This window comes from Lonchura striata, chromosome 3 (assembly GCF_050655825.1).
Source record: "Lonchura striata isolate lonStrDom1 chromosome 3, ASM5065582v1, whole genome shotgun sequence".
Taxonomy (NCBI): Eukaryota; Metazoa; Chordata; class Aves; order Passeriformes; family Estrildidae; genus Lonchura; species Lonchura striata.
This window is the reverse complement of record NC_140705.1, coordinates 26,213,216-26,232,961: the sequence shown is the minus strand read 5'-3', so window position 1 is coordinate 26,232,961 and position 19,746 is coordinate 26,213,216. Positions and strand designations below refer to the sequence as shown.

Below are 19,746 nucleotides of genomic sequence, written 5' to 3'. Positions count from 1 at the left end.
TATAAAGGTAAACATCGGGTTCTTTCCTATTTAAACATACAAATATGAGTTTTTCCTCTTGAACACTGTTCTGAAAGTTGTTTGTCCTAATTACATTCTGAAATTAATTTAAAAGGTGCTAATTTTCAGGTTTTAATCCTCACATTCATATGAATTGCTAGTGTTCTGTGTTTCATGGCAATACATTTTATAAACAGAAATACTTTTAATATGACCAGGAATATACTTAACTGTAAATACTAAAATACATTTTTTCAACTTTGAAGGACATGTTTGGTAAATGATGTCACACAATGTACTATGTCTTGTATTATAATCTACTAAATTTGCCTAAGAGCATTATTATGGTGTTCTCTCCAAATTTGTTCTAAAACATAAAAAGAATTCTGCGACATATTTTAAAGATCAAAAAAAGTGTTCACAGAGACTTCCACCATCAAGAAGTAGTGGAAGTACTACAAGGTGAATGCAGCAGTGGTAGTGCTCCATTGCTATGTTTGTGTCATTCATGCATGTTTGGTTGTATATTTTATTGCTGGTTACAGAACACATCTGAAAGTGACAGTGATGAAGTTGATGGCAACAATATATGTGGTTTCAGAAGGAAAAAGGGAATCAAAGGTCCTACAAAGTATGTTCCTCCTTTAGAAAATGAGAAGATGGAGCTGTCCCACACTTCAGAAATCCCAGATCCTTGTCCTCTTAAAGGAACCACTGCTTGCTCAGAACTGCCATCAGAGCAGTCTCTCCAAAACCCCACTACCTTTCCTGCAGTACAAAAGGACAGAAGAGGTCACGACAATTCCAGTTCTGGCAGCAATGGTAAAGAAGACAGGTGTGGAGAAACGCGAGAAACCCAGGAATATGCTGATTCTGGGAAAAGAATATTAGGAAAAATTCATGAGGAAACAGATAGAGCAGCTCAGATGAAGCTGCCCGCAAGTGTGCAGCCTGTGAGGGGTGAAGAGAAAGGTGGCTGCACAGAGGCAGTGCAGAGAGAGAAGGAGAGTGAGCAGGCAGGGGTTAGGCCAGAAGAACAGGGTGGGATGGAAGAAAAAGTTGTCAAGTTTCATGTGACAAAGATGGGCTCCCTGGGAAGTGCTACATCCATGCCAGGGAGCCAAACTGGCGAGTCCTTCAAGGGGGCACCTGCTATTTCTAAGCGAAGTCTACAAGAGTTGAAAAACCTGCTGAGTGAAGGTCATCTGCCTTCTCATGGGCCCAATTTCTGTGGCAAGGCAGGTGTCACTTTTGCTCAGAAATATTTGAAACCTCAGGAGAAAACAGCTGACAAGCAGGGCTGGCCCTTTGAGACTTTTAGTCCCCATTTTGGAGAGGAAAAGCAAAAGTATCTCAGTTTCCACAAGGAGGGAATGGGGCAGCAGAGCAAACCCATCCTGGTCCTGAGCTCTGCCGGCTCTGATCAGCAGCAGCCAGTGGGAAGTGATGTGGATCACCTTATTCTGGGACTTCCAGCAGCTCCTACACCTGCAGAAAGCACAGCTCCTGAGGTGCAGTTTGACTCCTCCACAGGCCTCGACGGTAAGGATACTTAAACATCACCTGCTCTCCTCTTAAGCACAATGCTCCTGTTGTTTTGTGGTGTTCTGCTAAGCTGCAAATTTAAGTCAGAGCTAGTGCATGAGAGAACTGACACCTGTGATTTCTGTGTGATCAGGATGGATTGGATATTGTGCTCTGCATCTACGCAGCTTTTTTTTTTTAAGCAAGGCATTTATAAAGCCCAACTGCTTGCCAAAAACTTTCATGCACAAGTGGTCATGTCTTTTTCACTAAAACTGAAATATTTCCTCATTTAAACTGAGTGAAGGCAGCATTTCCCAAAATTCCGCTACACACTGCAAAGGTCTGTTGGCATCTGCACTTTTTTAAAACACTTCCAGCAGTAGAAATTGTTCCCATGTCGGAATGGTGTTTTCAATTATTTGTCTTGTGAGAAGGCTGGAACGCAAAAACATCTCTTGTAAATTATAGGGGAAGAAAAGCAAATGAGGCAGAGAGAACTTCCACTTATTTTCATGCTGTTCAGTAAGTCCATTTTGGGTGTGTTTGGAAGTGTAGAGACAATTAATTGCTACTAATAGGCTGTGATTTCTTTGTAAAAGCTTCTGGGCTAGCTGGATCAACAAACTGAAAACTATTATTAGCTATGATAATGTAATGGACTTGAACAGTTTGTTGTTCTGTTGCCAGGATGCAAAAAAACAGTTTGTCAGTTGTATGAATATGAGATTAATATATTTCCATTAGCATCAGTCCAAGATCACATTATCAGCTTTCCAGGACAGATATCTTGCCTTTTGACTTATCTTACTGATACAAGAAATATTAATTTCTTCACTGATAAAATACTTCATCATTAACCACATAAGAAAATATAATAATAGCAATTAAATATTTACAATGATATTAATTTATCCTGCTTTTTTCAAGTCTCCTGGCAGATGGATAGAAATTCTTCTATAGATATTCTGAAAATAGACAATTTGAACATGTCAGTTGTTATTAGTTGCAGCAGGATTTCTTGGTAGACATTTTGTATTGCCCAGTTTGAACAAGTCTGAAAAAGAAATCCATTAACAGTATCAGTGTTTACTCAAGGCACTGCATGAAAAATACAAAGCTTTGAAAAATACTTCACACTTAAACCACTGTCCATTCATGTCTATTAGAATAAAAAGTTTAGAGGATTATTTCTCAACCTATGCTTGATGCTGTTCCCTTTCCCAATTGTTTTTCTCACTGTTAAAGGCTAGCAAAATGTATTATTAAAATGTTAACATTACTGTGTTCTCATTGTCTGCAAAACAAGTAAGTATATTTAAAATATAGGACTAATTATTCTTTGTTATAACACCACTTACAAGGTAGAGGGAACTGATGAGATTAATTGTAGATTCCACAGGGAGATTTCAACCCAGTTGTAACCACTCAACATGATGCACCTAATCCAAGTTTGTTTCCTGGTTAATAACGAGAGGCATTTTGTCTTCAGAGAGGTATTAGAGGCAGACTGAAGGTGGGTGTATATTTCCACTCAGTGGGGAAGAAACCCGTGATGATTAGTTTACATCATTTACTAACTCTGAGATCCTAAAGGTACCTGGGATTAGCCCTGCCCTGTATGACTGGTGGCAGTGATGGCTGCAAAACCTGCAGATGAGAGCTATGAGGGGAGCTGGGAGAAAACTGTTTTGTGTCATCAGAAGAGTATTCAATATCAAACATTTTGGAATCTCATGAGGTTTGGATTCCATTTGGCTTTGACCAAACAAGTTGTAGGTCTCACTTTGCATTTCAACTAGTAAATGGAATGCACAGATATAGTTTCTATTTAATAAGAACTGCATGTGTTCAAAATTTAATTTTGTTTAATACATGCAGTAACTTAAGAAAATAAAGTTTTAGATACATTTCTGCACTGTTTAATGAGCCTTTTCATAAACAGTATTTTATTGCTGCCTGTGGTAATTTATTGATTAATAAGATCAAGTCCTAAATATTTTAATTTTTTGGACTAAAACATTACGTTGAGTATTTCAGTTACCAAAGTGCCTGAAGTTTTGGGTCTAAAGATATCTTTACACTGAGTAGATCTGAAATACTATCTCCAATCATTTGCAAGTTTTCAAATATTTGAACTTGCTCAAATCAGATTACTTCATCTCAAATGTTTCAAAAAATTACAAGAGGTTATATTTCAGATTCACTCAGTGTTGAGATATGGCCAAAACAGGAATATACTTTGTTGTTATAAAAGTACAGATTTAAGGGACAATCTCTAGAGATCAGCAGTAGAAAGGTTAAAACATGTAGCTGGGCATGAGTGATTCAGAATACATTGGATGATTTATATACAGTCATGTTAGTTACATGGCTAACTTCTCTCTAAAATAAAAAATTCTTATATTTTTTCCAAAATTTTGATTGGACAATGTGGAAATATTACTGCATGTGCATTTTATCCATTTCTTGTCAGGTCCTTTGTGAAAGAAGTACTTGATCATGGGAAAAATAATAGGAAAGAAGCAGACGTCAGATATAGGGGTTAGTAAGAAAAATGTTACTTGAACAATGTCAGAGAAACTGGAGCTGAAGCTAAAGCTAAAACTCAATCTAAAGCACTCTTCCATGGAAAGATAGAAACCAACACATGTAACTAATTAGGTGAAAATACTGTCAGCACTAACCTGAATTTAGGAATTTTATTTGCTGAAGTGTCTATCTCTGATAATGTGAATTTCTGTAAGTTGGTACATAGTCATCAATTACCAGGTGCTTCTTAAGCTGTTCAATGCCTGTATTCTTGAGAGATAAAGAAGGATGATGCCAAACAGTAAAGAATAAGAATAACAGTAAAAGATATATGCAGTATTTAATAGCCATTCATAGTATGCACGTGCACACAGAATGAATTCCTGCATGTGCTGTATGTATAGTGTATATACACATAAGGCAGGTGTGTATTGACCTTTCTGAACTGAAATCTTACCATGTGCTGCTCTGTATGCTACTAAATGAGAATATTAATACTATAGCGGCCAGAGAGGAGGCCAGAGGAAATAACCTTATTCAAGCAATATGAATCACCCAAGGATCATGGTACCCCAGACTCTTGGTGTATCATCCCCTCTGACACAGGGGGCTGTGGGCTCCCAGAGCCAGGGGCTGCAGGTGGCCTCAGCAGCCACACGCACTCTGTGGGGCAGAAGGACCAACTGAGCCTGGTGACATCACACAGGCTGAGGAGAAATTGCTCTTCTGCATCTTAGGAAACTGCATCACCCCAGGTAGCTGTAGGTGAGCAAAGCATTGGAATAAGTCTCTCACCTGAGGCACCAAATTTGCTTTGCATGTCTTGGTTGGTAGCCAGGATAAAAAATGTTTTAAAATCTGTTCAGTGCAGACTGCAGAGCTGGGCATCCAGGACAGCTCCCAAAGCAGGTCCTCTCAACAGGTCTCATATTCTTGAGTATATATCAAGTATATGGCCATGCAAATACGGCCAGCATGAGACCATGAATTGCTTGAGAGGAAGCTCTGAAGAAAGAAAATATGTTTCAGCTATGGCTACAGGCACCAAGTGGCTACCTAGAGACTGTTGAAATTTCAAGTGCACAAAAAAGTCTGAATGCTTCAAGAATCGCATGCTGACCCCAAATATCAAGTTCCTTTGTTAACTTGGCTTTTTAAAGAAAAACATCAAGAAGATACTAGCAGGCTATATTTCATACTTAGAATGGATTTCATCAATCCTATAAGAAATTTTGTTTTCTACTACAATATTAATCTCATGTACTCTTGACTTATTAAAAGCTCTTATTTTTAATAATGAGGCACTAACAAATTATGCTACCTAATAATTAGGGACAGAATTATGAATCCTTTAGCAAAGAAATAGCCTAAGCTGTTCTCTCCATTGACATACAAAAATTTGCTCACACACTCTGAACCAAATTTCAACTCCCATGTGGTTTCACTCTCCTCTGTACTCACCTGGAGGAGACGTGTCTGCCCCCAGTAAATCCAGTCAGTCATAAGGAAATAGAAATGGAGACTCTTTGGGAGCAGTAGGTGGACAGTCGGAGATATAAGTGATCACTTCATAGTCATAGCCTCTGCTGTAATTCCAGCAGCATAACAATGTCTTTGGGACATAGGAGTGTCTTTTTCACTTGGTACCCTTTTCCACTTTGTATTTTACACAATATGTGCCATTCTTGCAGCTCTCCTAAAGTGAAGAACCAAAGATATACTGTTCCTTCATGTTCCTTCCTCATGCCTTCTCTGTAGTTCAACTCTTTTCTCTCTTTTTCTATGAGTTGGAGCATAGCAGGGCTGAAGCACAGCTCCTTTCTAAACTCTCTTGGTTGCTCTTATTTTATTTTTTGTCTTTGTCTTTCCTTTTCTTTCTGAATTAAGCTATATACAACTCACTGTTTTTTTTTTAACCTATCAAAATCTAAGAACAAACCAAAGCAACCAAAAATTCTTTAGTCCTATATCTTCCATACTAATAGTTGAACCCTTCCTCCTCTGTGACTCTGTATGATTTCCCATTTTTCCTCTTAATCTATATAAAAAAATAATGCTCAGGACTTCCATCCAATCTTTCTGATCTATTCTGTCCTCTTTCATCTGAGATTCAACTCATCTGTCTCTGGTATTTGTTGTAAGCTAATCATGGCATGACTGTGAGAAAGAGGTGTAATCTGACAATAATTCTTCCCACCTACTGGAGATGCTTGCTTTCTTTACAGTAATAGTTAAAGGTTACAAAAATTGTTAGATTGGACTTAATGTAAGGGAAATGCATTCTTTGCTTGTTATGTCTGCCAGCTGCCTCTCCTTCTACAACATATTAATTAAAAGTTTAGTCCTTACCTTCAATACTGTACAAAGCCTCTTCCCTAATTAACCTTGCTTCCCATTAAGTATAGTGCCCTCTCTCATCTAGAAGTGTTCAAGGCCAGGTTGGATGGAGATTTGAACACCTGGTCTAGTGAAAGGTGTCCTTGCCCATGGCATAGGCACTGGAACTAAATGATCTCTAAGGTTTCTTTCAACCCAAACTGTTCTATGATTCTCCTGATTTTTTTAAAATTAGGAAAAATATTTTTAGACCAGAAGAGACTTCCCAGTTTGCAACAGTATACATCTTGGTTCACACAATTTTGCTCAATGATTCCTTCATAAATCCAAATTTTCTTTTTGATTTTGAAGATAGACCAGTGTAGTTTATTTTTTATTTAAGATTATCAGTTAGGTAACTCCTTCAGGTGTTACATAACTTAATTTTCTTTCAAACACCTGTGCATTTTGTTTTCAAATCCTCTAAATTTTGTACACAACTATGATGATTTTCTCATTCATTGCAGGTATTATATAAAATATCCTGGAATGTAGAAAAATATAGGTTATTTATTTTGTCTTTCACTTATTGAGAGATAAAAATGTACTTTGCATTTGACTCTTGAAGATGTGTCTTTTCTGAGAAGCTGTGTCATATTGTTGTCATACAGTTTAGAAGGAATAACTCATGGCTGATTGAAGCTATATGTCAGTAAATTAGCTATAGGAAAAGCTGATCTTCTCCATGGTCATGCTAGTAAAAAGTCTTCTTTGCAATTAAGTTTAAAAAAGAAAGCAGACCACCATGAGACAAAGAAATTAAAGGAAAAAAAATAAATTGAATGTTTTACTGTCAGACAGATCTGAAAAATATTTTTGCTGTCTCCCATCCATTGGGAGATTCTAGTAGGCTTACATATTTATTCCCCTGTTAATAGTCTTATAGGTGAGTCTTATAGGTATGAGTCTTATAAGTATGTTAAAACACAAGGAAACAACTATTTATGTGCTTTACTGCAGAAATCAAATCAGTAAGCAGTTTTGGCTTAACTTTTTTTAGGTGAGAAATAAATGGAAATTGCATATTTTTCCAGCCTAATATGCTTCTGATAACTGTTTACATCAATAGAGCATTCAAATGCAACTCATATCTACTTACCATGTCAAAAAAACAGATGGGAGTAATATCAGCTGTAGGAAAAGCTGTCATATAAGGCTTGAGAAATAAAGGCAGTTAATAAAGGCAAAAGTGAGAATAGTAAATAACATGCTGTGAAAAACAACTGGCTGTTCTTAACTCGACAAACCAGAGTATTGCAAGGAAGAACAGACATGTTTAAACTGGTTCTGACAGTAATTTCCATAGAATTTAGAAGAGTGTAGTTGTGTGATTACCCTGTGGGACTCATTTCTAGTGAGTACCATCAACACAAGGTATCTGTTTTTTGTAAGGGGGGTCAAACATAGATCTTCAGAGCACTCTGTGTTAGATTTCTAACATAGTAGCCTCTTCTAGAACTGAGAAGCTCTTTACTTGAGTTGTGGTGTGGTTTAATAAGGGACCATGGGAAAGGGTGCCCTTGAACAAGTTGAAAATGAGAGATTGATTTGTGATGTGAACTTTCTTCTGTTTTGGCACTTTTCTGTTGCTGAGAAGGGAAAGCTGATGTCAACTATTTGCCCTAGCTGCTCTTAGTAATCTGGATTTCAATATTGATAATCTAAGAATGGCACCATTCTTCTGCTACTATTATTATTTTTTAAATTTTGTGTGATTAATATGTTTTAAATATATTAAGAGAGTTCACATTTGTAGATATTTTGTACTATTTACAGTAGAAACAGGAATATTACCAATTGTTTCTCAGTGGTAACTTAAATGGGAAATGCAGACAGAACCATAAACAAACAAACATTAGGTTCTTTTCTGTGTCCTGCCAAGCTGATGTAGATATTTAATGATCTGCTTAAAGAATTTTTGATTTTTAAAATGAAAATCTGAACAAAAATCTGAGCATCTCATTGAATTTACATGTTTCTTTAAGGAGATTTTCTGAAACAAAAAGGAAGATGCCCTTATTTCTAGACACTCAGAAACCTAGAGAAAAAGTTATACCTGTGCACAGAATCCTCCTTTAGAAGAATGCAAAACTTTTAGACTGTTGTCCTTAATCAGCTAGGCCTGTCATATAAACTGCCTCTAGTAAGTAATGCTCTGGGTAATGACAATATGAACTGAGTAAAGACAGAGTACTCATTTCCCTACTATACATTTCCAAACTTTAATAATTTTGGCATCATGGATGTAGTTTGACAGTGATTTACTTAGTGGCTACCACAAAAATATATTTTGGGTTCTATGCAGTAGAAAAATGAGCAGCTAATAGTTATTCACTAATTATTACTTAAGAAACAAATCCCCTCACATATTTCCAAAATCAGAGGTGACATTTTTATCTATCTTACAATTTACAGAAACATTATTTCAATAAGAAAGCTAATCTGAAAAAGATATAAAAGATGAACTCTGAAAAGTGTGTGAAGGCTTCATGACTGTTTCTGTTGATTCTAAAAGATTTTGGAAAAAGGCTCTTGTAGATTAATAAGTGTCTTTTGGCTAGCAGGGTGTCTACATGGGTATATACATTAATTCTAGACTAATGCTAGACCAATATATACTATTTATTATCATAATTAAAAATATATATCTTTGATTGTAAAAATATAACTGGAGAAGACAAATTCTTGCTCCTTTAGTTATTAATTTTTTCTTTCTTAGTGTTCTTTAGAAAAATTGTATGATTATGAATTTTCTGTTAATGTTTGTTCACATATGGAGTTATGTATTTATTCAAATAACTTTAGCTCGAATACAACACATATATATAAAATTTGAAAAATCATCTGCCATTGGCAGATGTTAAAATTAAGTATATTTGTAGCTGTATTTTTAAAATGAATTTATGCATCAATAATATGACATAACTCTTGTGGTTTTCTTAGATACTGATTTATATAATCTATATCTCTCAGGAATACTGTTTTAAAGAATTAATTGGATCAGAATTAAAGTTAGGTTTTTTAATGATTTCTATATTTTTACCTGAAAAATATTGTTCAGGAGACAAAAATTTAACAGACAACATTTCAGGACATTTTAAGAAATACTTGCAAAATTTACATTGCAAGTTGACTGATGTCAAGGGTTGTCAGCCAACCCTTACTTTGAATAATGCAAAGACATAAAAATCTCAGTGTGACAGGTGGTTGACAGGAAATGTTTACCATCTTTGCCAAGGAATTAAACATGTATAATATAAGGCATTTAGCACTGCTTTAAAGGTAAATTCCTCACTTTTCCATCTCTGGAGTTAAAAAAACTTCTCTTGATATAAATTTTATGAAGATTTTCAGAATATTTCAAAGTTCTGTTAAACTATTAAACAGCCACAGTTTATATGTCTTAATAAATTTCTAAATATTGGTCATGTTCATAAAAACGTCAAATCTGGTAAATGTCAGTAAACCCATATGTTGTAAAACAACATTACAGGATGACTGAAGTTTTATTCAAATAACTTGGTGGTATAGGCAAGGCAAGGCCAATCCTCCCTGCTTGCTCTTGTGTTTTGGCAGCACCTGCAACAAAGTGAGTGTTGCACAAAACATTTAAACAGGACTTCCTTATTTAATACTCATATTTTAAAGGGCATATTGCCCCAGTGTTTATAGAAGACATTGGGGAAAAAAAAAGCTATTGTCATAAGGACTTTAGAGGTGAAACAGACCAAAGAGGAAGATGTCATGAGGAGAAATGAATGTGACAAAATTATTTTCTATTACTCTGTTCTTCTATTTACTTAAATTTTGTTCTGTGCTTTTAGCTGCCATTCCTCACGAAGCACTGTTATTACTTAACTTTTTCTTACTTCACTGACCTAAAGTATCCTCCTTGCCATCTAAGCTGGAGGATGCTCCAGTAATACTCAGAGGTTCTGAGAAGTCTATGACTACAAATGAATTTGTGACCTTCTCAGAGATGTCCTGGGCCAGCTGTTGAGCTTTCTTACAGCTTTGCCACTGGCTGTCCTACCTGCCCCAAAGAAGAGGTCAAAAAGCTGTGTTTGTGCCTGCTGGCTACTGCTAGAGGACATCTGCTCTAGCTTAGGTACTTTGCTACTGGAGAGATTAGGAATGATCCCACCAATCTTCAGAGTGCCTCAGCATTAAACTTTAAAGTTCCACTTGAAGGTTGGTGGTGAAGGGTTCCTTTTGGTGATCTTCCACTGTGGATTTGAAACATCTGCAAAAATTCATCTGTGCACATCCTCAGGAAGAATGGAGGATATTTCTCTCAGAAATGTAAAAATAAATATATTTTTTCACATTTTTTTGCCTGTTAATATAAAATTTTACTCTTGGTTGTTTTGGTTTATTATACCAAGTGGAAGTTAATGCTTTATATATGTAGTTTAACTTGAATAAAAACAATACATACTCCAAAGAAAAGCAGGCTGAGAGACTGAGGTTGGTGAAAGGAAGTTACGGTGCCCATCTCTCTGCTTCATTATAGAAGTTACACTCAGCTGTTATTGCCTTTATGTCAAGAAGTTTATAGAGCCCTACAGCTTCTCCAATACAGCAGATAAGATTGCTCCATAACAGCAAAGATATAAATGCATAAACTTCCCTTAAAAGTCACTGCCTGTGCTGGAGAAGACAGCAATCCTCCTCAAGAGGCATCAAGAAAGGTTTAGTAGAAGACAAGTGCCTTTTTTATTATTTTTCTGTGTAAACAAACTTTGCAAATTCATTGAAGAAACACCGCCTATATTCTGTCAGTCTTCAATGGGAAATAGGTATCCAGTTACACCTTCAACAAACCTCAAATTCCTGGTTTTACCATGTGTTCTCTTCTTAACTTGAAAAAGAGTTTAAATTACAGACCATTCCAAAAAATAAGGAATTTTATGCAGCATGTCAGGGAAAAATATGTGTGTTTATTTGCAAATCTCTTTCATGATCCATACCTTTTTGTCATTTCTGTTTTTTCACCCCATGCTGCAAATTTCTACTATTGCACTATTTAGGAGAGCCTTATTCCAGCATTCATTATTTTGTTTGACATGAACACTCCTCTTCACTTCTAGCATTCAACAGAGACCCTGATGTGAACGGCCTTGGAAACCCAACTCTCCTTTACCTGTTCTCTCATATTGAATTTATTAAGCAGCAGATGGCCAGGGACAGCGTGCAGTTTGTCAGATTTGAATCAATAGACCTCCATGGTGTGTCAAGATCAAAGAATGTTCCGTCTCGATTTTTTCAAGTAAGTTTTTTGGTTTCTAGTTGAACTTCTATGTGTTTTCAGCCCCCTATCCTTAAATAATATTTTTTTCATACTGCAAGCAGCAACTCAGAACAAATTATCTGTTCCCTCCCCTTGCTCACGTTCCCAAAGGATCTAGACTTCTTTCATCACTGGAATAGTTTATTCCTCTTTTCCTCCAAATAGTAATCTAATTAGATAAGGCTAATAATTTCAGTTCTTGGAAGTTCTAATAATCTCTTCCCTCAGAAATATCTTTTGCAATTCAACACATTATAAAAATTTTATTTTGCTGAACATCTCTAAATTGCAAAAAAGAAAGGAGTAAACAGTGAAAGAAGTAAAATGAAAATAAAATCATTTTAGTTATGAGAAATGTCATAATTATCAATAACATAGGAAAATACCACTGAGTTGCACAGTGATTTAACAGCAATATTTGCCATAGTAATGGTTCAGGAAAAAAAAATATAATTAGAGAGCAGGATAAATTAGAGAGTAGTGTTCAAGGAGGGAGAAGTACTACTATGGGGTGGCCACCCTGACACCTTTTTCAGTGCCAAATGGACAGCTTAACATCTTGGAGAACGGTTCACCAGAGTGTGCAGTTTTGGTTATGGGTTTCAAACACTGATACTGTTGACTGCCACCTGCTTAAAAGAAGACAGATTTAATTAATTAATTAATTCATTCATTCATTCATTCATTTATATTAAGAGAAGCCAGCATATGCACTTTCCATCTGAAAATGCAAATTTGGCTATTTTCAGCTGTGAGCTTGCCCCTTTCTGGGTTTGTTCTGTCTCCTCTACTCACACAAATGACAATTTTTTCTCTTAGAAAAATAAAGGTAAGATGTAAATATTAGCCAAATTTGACTTGATAGAACTTAGCCTAATTGCAGCTTTCATCAGAAAAATATCTGATCATAAGGGAAGTTATAAAAATGCTTGATTGAAGGTAGATGATCCTTCCTTGGGGTCTTACCTGCATTTCATTTTCATGAGTTGAAAATTTCTGTTCAAATGGAGAAGACAGTATAATTATGAGTTTTTCTCACCTTAAGTGGTTCCTTGCATTTTGAACACAAACTTTTTAAGTCTAGAAAGTGAGATTTTTCTTTTAAAAGTTGCATCTGAAAAACATTATTTAAAGAGAAGTTACAGCCTGAATCGAATTTATATGAGTCTTGTGTGGTCACTTGGGTCTACATAAAGAAATGGTCAGAGGGTATGGAAGCCAAATAAACAAACTATAGATAAAAGTCTGACTTGCAAAGTGTACACCTAACTGGTAATACCTATAATTAGATAAACATCATGCATGAAAAGTGTTGAACAATTTTTTGTCCTTTATGAAAATTTAAATAATCATCATTGATGTCACAGTTTTCATACCAATCTTGCAGAAAGTTGTTCTGCTTTATAAAAACACAGCAACTGGCTCTTAGCTTTCACTGCATTTTAGTGTTCTTTTGCAAAAATATCATTGTTCTACTTTAGATTCTGAATTTTCCATCTTTTATACACATAAAAATACCATTGAACTCTTTTCTGGTGGGTAATATGTCATTCTGCTCTGTGTTTAGGAGAAAGCAATTCATGGCATTGCCATGCCCAGAAGTTACCTTGAACTGACGCTGAATCCTAAAGATAATGAATTAGATTACATAAATGCAACCAATTTCAATTGTGACATAATTCTGAACCCTGATTTATCAACATTTCGAATACTCCCCTGGACTGAGCAGACTGCAAGAGTGATATGTGATTCCTTCACTGTGATGGGAGCCCCACTAATGACCTCCCCAAGGCACATTGCCAAGAAACAGCTGAGCCAGCTTCAGGACAATGGCTTTTCGTTGCACTCTGCATTCACTTATGAATTTTGTATTTATGGCATTACTGAGGTTGTAAATTCAAAGACAATATCCTTTCCTGCAGCCACGATACTAAATAACCATGACCAGACGTTCATTCAGGAGCTCATTGAAGGAATGTATTATGCTGGTGCCAACATTGAAAGCTTTTCTTCTTCCAGTGGGCCTGGCCAAATGGAAATCACTTTTCATCCAGCATTTGGCCTAGATGCAGCTGACAGTGCCTTCACATTTAGAACAGGCCTTAAAGAGGTGGCTAAGAAGTACAACTACGTGGCTAGCTTTTTCTCAGAATCAGGATTCTACAATTCAGGAGCTCTATCACACAGCCTGTGGGATCTGAATGGCCAGAAGAATTTGTTTTCTGCTGGTTATGGAGTTGAGGAGCTCTCAGAGCTTGGAATAAACTGGTTGTCAGGTCTCCTGGCACACACGGCAGCTATCAGCTGCTTGATGGCTCCTACCACCAGCTGCCGCAAGTCTTACTCTAAATACAGTAAAGAATCAAAAGAGACTGTAAATGCAAAATGGGCATATAATGATAACAGCTGTGCCTTTAATGTCAAATGTCATGGTGCAAAAGGCACTTACATAGAGAATAAATTAAGTTCTGCTGCAGCAAACCCGTACCTGGTCCTTGCTGCTACTATTGCTGCAGGTCTAGATGGAGTAAAGAGAGGACTCAGGTTTGATGATATGCTTGAAGAGGAAAATCACACTGGTGATCTGAAACCTTCATCCATCCCTCTGAAGCTAGAAGATGCTCTGGTTGCACTTGAGAAAGATTCGTGCATTAAGGAAGCATTAGGCGAAACTTTTATCCGATACTTTGTTGCCATGAAACATTATGAGTTAGAAACCGAAGAAATGGATAGTGAAAGGAATAAATGCCTGGGATATTTTATTTAGAAGGAGCACTCTTCTGTAGTGATGCTGTGTAATTGCATACAGTGAATGGTTCAGATTTTTGAAATTGGTTTTGAATATATTTAAAAATGTTTTAATGCTTTGGGATTTCCCCCCTCCTTTGTATAGTACATAGTAATTACATTAATTGTCCATATACATTCATGGCAGCACAAAGCTGATATAATAATGAAATAACATTAACAAGCATTTAAGAAAGAGACGGAGTTTTTTTTGGGCAGGCCTACTGGTGAAAAGAAGAAAAGAGAAGGTGAAATGGACAACTGCAACTGCACAACTGTACCAGGACTGTATAACATACAGGAAAATGAGAGTGATGGGGACAGTGATGAGGGGTGGGGTTTAGAACTGAGGAAGGTGGGGATTATTGTTCTCAGTATGGTGATGGAATTTGTTCCAACCTATTCAGTAACTGATGGGTTGCTAAAGAAAATGAATATGAGTTTGATTTAAAACATAAGCTAGAACAATGAACATTGTAGAGAGAGGGGCAAAGGACTGAGGCTGTAGAACCTGAGAGGCAGGAATCAGTATCTTAATGGACATAAATAAAAATGACAGAATGGATTATATAATAATCCATACATCATGAATTCTGCTGCTGAATGGAGTTTTCTAGAATTATAGTTAATAAAAAGAAATCAAATGGTGACTTGAAGAGGGAATAATTCACAGAAAGACAGCAGTGTCAGGCCACTGTGCAATAAAAAATTAACTGGTTTTATATCTGTTTTCATGGTTAATGGGTTAATTCAGATTTAAATGGCAAATGAAGAAAAACAAAGGGCAAAAACCCAGAGAATTTAGAGTTTAAGCTGTACTTTATTGGGAAACTTGATTTTATCAAGTATGAAGAAAATTACTGAAGAGAGAAGCAGAAAGAGTAAGTTGAAACCAGAAAGAAAGAGTGAAGATGCAAATTTAGAGACTGAAAAGTCGTGGTTAAAAGAGAGGGACAAAAGACCCAATGCTAAAATTAGAAATGGCAGCTGGTGTAAAGAAAAATAATTTTTAGGAATAGCAGGAGGTGGGGTTTAGATTTGCTCTTTGTTCTTGTTGCTGCTGTCATTCTTCATTATTAACGATAACATTTGTTTCTTACACCACCTCTGCATTAACAATGATTTCTGGTATTCTTTATCTTGTCACAATAGTTTGATCTATGTGTAGGAATTTGTGAGTGAAAGTTTGATCATTAGTGGAGTAAAACCAAGATTCAGTCCATGCCTCTGTCAACTTGCAGAATTAGGAAGGTGTGAACAGGAATGTGCTACTTGGCTACTGATGGATCTTCCATTCTCCCCCTACAAAGTATTGTACTTGAAACATAGCACCTGGCATGCTAAAGCTTTTTGTGTGATTCCAAAGAACTCATTTTATACTCAGGTAGCAAGAAGAAATAAATAATCTAAAGAAACTTTATGAGTTTCACCTGTCTCAGTCTGTGATTGGTGGGTGGATTTGATTCTCTCTCTTACTGTCATGATACGTTTTTGAATGCCCAATTTTCAGGTGTATAGGGGATTATTTTTAATTGCTAGAGAATAATTTGCATTGGGCATATATTTGCATAGCCTTGCATTTAAGCAGAACTTCCCATTCTGAAAAAAATCTTCTCTTTTGCTGCCCAAGCTCTTCTTCAGGGGCTCAAAAAATCTCTTCTCTTCTCTTCTCTTCTCTTCTCTTCTCTTCTCTTCTCTTCTCTTCTCTTCTCTTCTCTTCTCTTCTCTTCTTTCTGGCTACTTACCATTTTCACAAGATCTTGGCAGAAGACACACATAAAAATTATTCCCTTGTTAGACAGCTTATTTACCATACTTAATAATTAGTCCCAGCAATCACACAGATTAATATCTACTTGTTGGTGTGGTTTTATAAGACATTTTTTCATTTGTCTTGGATTTATAATTATCTGCCACTGTATACATTCACTTAAAAATATAATGGACTTCTGTAGCTGAATTTAATGAACATGAAATTTATTATATGTACTACATATATTATCCATATATTTCCTTACCACAACATGGACAAAATTTTATCCAGAATGTATGCAATGAGAAATTAAGGTACCTAATAGCCCTGATACACTTCATGACTTGATATCTTTTGTGATGTAGAATCCAAAAAATAATACAAAAGCTACACATCCCTTCATACAGTAGCTTATTTTCAATTTGGAAATGCCATACTTCTTACCAGGCTTCAGGTTTCATGAGATATAAAAAGAAAATTGAATTTGTTAGCTAAAATGTCTCCAGCTTGTCAAGGTGACGATGTCGCATACCTAAGTGAATATTCAAATTTTATTCTTTCAGCCTCCAGCCAGAGGGCAGCAGTGCACTGTGCAATGTTCCTCTGGGCTCTCAAGCTGTCATGTTGTGCTGAAAACACCCATTAAAATACACTCATATGTTTTAAATATGTACTTACAATATTTTTAAAAAAAAGATAATGTGGCAGCTGAAAGCTAATGCATATATTTTTCATTGGTTTAGCTAAGCTTAATTATCTGTTGAATTTGCATGGCCTTTTCAGTAAAGGACCATAGATCTAAAATACTGTTTTCATTCTTGATAACAGCATTTAAATCTTAGTCTAGTAAAAGGCTTGTATCTATATTCATGTGTGTATATCATCTTTAGGTGTATCATCTTTAATAACATTGCAACAAGAGTATAAATCATCTAATGGCAGTATTCCATTCCTGTAATTTAATGTAGGCTATTACGTTTCATATTTCCATCTTACTTAAATACTTTGGGAGGTCTGCTTGCTTATAGAGACTTCCATTTTACATATAGTGTTGTGTCATTTTTTTCCCATCTGCTGGAAGAAAATCATAAATGCATAGAATAAATACACCCTAAATATACCTCTTCCAACCACCTTTCTATATTTGAGCAAAGACATACATTTACCCAGAATCTGAATTATTGAAATTTAGATACACATTCTAGATATCTTTCAGCATGTGGGATAGCCATTTTTTCAGTGATTCTGACTACATATGGCTTTGCCCTGCAAGTCTGCTACCACAACTGACATTTTTCAATCTTGAATTCTTCACAAAGTTGCAGTATTTAAGTCTAAGCAATTCTTTCCCTCCAACACTTTCTTTGCGATACCTTCATGATTTTTTGGTTTAGTTTGTTTAGTTCTTTCTAACTAAAGAGAACAATTGTGTTCAAAATTCTCCAAATGCTCATAATAAAATTGATCCTGCAAGGTTGTTGCAGAGCATTAATTTACCTGCTTTGAAACTCTGCTGTTTTAACACATTTGAATAGAACATCTGTGGAAAACACACCAATGCAGTCCCAGGGTATGGCAGTAAAGGAAGTAAAGAGGAGAGGAACTCCTTGCAAGCAGCTCCACTAAATATGTGTTAGTCTTGAGCAAAGGGAGAAAGATGTGAAGAGGACTGAGCAGATGAAAGTGCTTTGTGCAAGCTCTAATTCATCACCTGAGAAAAAAAGACCAGCTCCTGGATGAAGAATGACTGCTTGAAGATGAGAAATTACTTGGGTGAGTTTGCAAATACAAAACAATTATTTTTGTTTGAAGGTATACAATAACAATTGTTCAATTTAATCTATGATTTCAGAGAGCTTTTTGATATCTTTGCTGACACTAAGCTCTCATCATAACAACATCCACAAATATGCCTTCTACCACCTCACACTGACTATGATGTTCCATCCTGGTAGTGTTATGTCCTTGGTTTTTTGCTCTTTTGTTGTTGTTGTTGTTTCATTTTGGGTTTCTTGTTTTGCTGTCACCATTTACAGAATTGCAGCTAATACTGACACTGTTTTGTGCCCCTTCTTTACATACTCCGTATAGACTTTCTGTAGAATACTAAATTGAATTCAAAGCTATTGGGCTCAAACTAACCCCAGAGAATTTTAGGCACTTTATTGGCACATCTCAGTTAGGATCTTAGCTGCCATGTACCTCTGGCTGCTTATTGAAATAGATAGAAATTGCCACACGGCAAAGAAAAATGGCACTATTTTCTATACTGTATTGTTTAATTCTCAAATTTAGGGCTGAGGACAACGTTACTGAGATCTGCTTTCTTAGATATTGTACAACAGTGTACAATAGTGATTGGGATGGAGTAGAGTTTCATCAAAGGAGCCCACAACAAAGGTGCTGTGGTTTGGATTTGTGAGTAAAACAGTGTTGGTAGCACATCAGTGTTTTAGCTGCTGCTGAGAAGGGTTTACACAGCAGCAAGGTTTTCTCTGTTTATCACTCTGCATCACCAGCAAATAGGCTGGGGTTGCCAAGAAATTGGGAGGGGACAGAACTGCAACAGCTGACCCAAACTGACAAGGGTGAGATCATTCATATAAAATATAATGTGCTCACCCATAAATCCAGGAGAAGTTTTTTCAAAGCAGCTGTGGCTTGGAGACTGGCTGCACACTTATCTGCTTGTAGGAAGTGGTGAGTGATTGTCTTTATGTCACTTGGGGTTTTTATCTCCTTGTGCCTTCACGAGGAGAAAAATTCTTAAATAGTTAAATTGTTTAATTGAAAATTTGTTAAATTGTCTTTACTCACAAGTTCTTGTGTTTACTCATCCATTTCTCTCCACCATCCTGATGGGAGTGTGGGTGAGTGAGCAGCTATGAGGATGTTTAGTTGCTGACTGCAGCCAATCTGCCACAAACTGTCTCTTGAAAATTTGAGCTTCTGGCCTAAGACAAACCTATATGAAAACACTATATAAGCAAAAAAATTTGGAGTTTTTGGAAATTAGAGTAATTGATGTGCAGTGTTGGTAATATTAGGATTTTTGTGGAAAAGGTGAACAAGTAATGTGTTGTCACACCTTATTAGCATCTAGACTAGAAGCAAATGTGCTTTAATCCAGATTTTGTGTTCTGAAAGCTTTTTTTAAAATATTAAATATTTCATTGGCTGCAGATACTTTGCCACATGGTAGCATCAGTGAGTTGTTAAAGTTCAACCTATCCTCCAGCAGGACTCCGTGAGGACGTCATTAGAGGGTCACAGCAGAGCTGCACAGTGAAATCATCTGTAGCCCCTGTAAATCAGAGCATTTCACACTGGAGCTACAGTCGCAGTACATGATACTGAAGTGAGCAAGAAAAACCTCCCAATGAAGCTACACCATAAGGTTCTGTATACTGTACAGCAAATCAATATAAATTTACAACAGAATTACATGCTAAGCACCTCTGTAATATGTGCTAAATCATGGAGA

At 36.2% G+C, this 19,746-nt stretch overlaps 1 protein-coding gene across 1 annotated transcript; it reads left to right on the top strand.

Annotated features, from left to right (window-relative positions):
- Nucleotides 1-480: 480 nt before the first annotated feature.
- On the top strand, nucleotides 481-17,123 carry LGSN (lengsin, lens protein with glutamine synthetase domain). The gene is made up of 3 exons (XM_077781803.2): nucleotides 481-1,542; nucleotides 11,523-11,701; nucleotides 13,290-17,123. Exons 1-3 carry the CDS (start codon nucleotides 513-515, stop codon nucleotides 14,487-14,489), a joined length of 2,409 nt encoding a protein of 802 aa, XP_077637929.2. The 5' UTR covers nucleotides 481-512; the 3' UTR covers nucleotides 14,490-17,123.
- The last annotated feature ends 2,623 nt before the right edge of the window (nucleotides 17,124-19,746 follow it).

What these genes read in the sequence shown, in the direction of transcription:
- LGSN (XM_077781803.2), top strand. Translation starts at nt 513, where the DNA reads ATGTTTGGTTGTATATTTTATTGCTGGTTACAGAACACATCTGAAAGT. An exon ending in CTCCTCCACAGGCCTCGACG is followed by an intron (nt 1,543 to 11,522) that starts GTAAGGATACTT and finishes CTTCACTTCTAG; the next exon opens with CATTCAACAGAGACCCTGAT. An exon ending in TTCCGTCTCGATTTTTTCAA is followed by an intron (nt 11,702 to 13,289) that starts GTAAGTTTTTTG and finishes CTCTGTGTTTAG; the next exon opens with GAGAAAGCAATTCATGGCAT.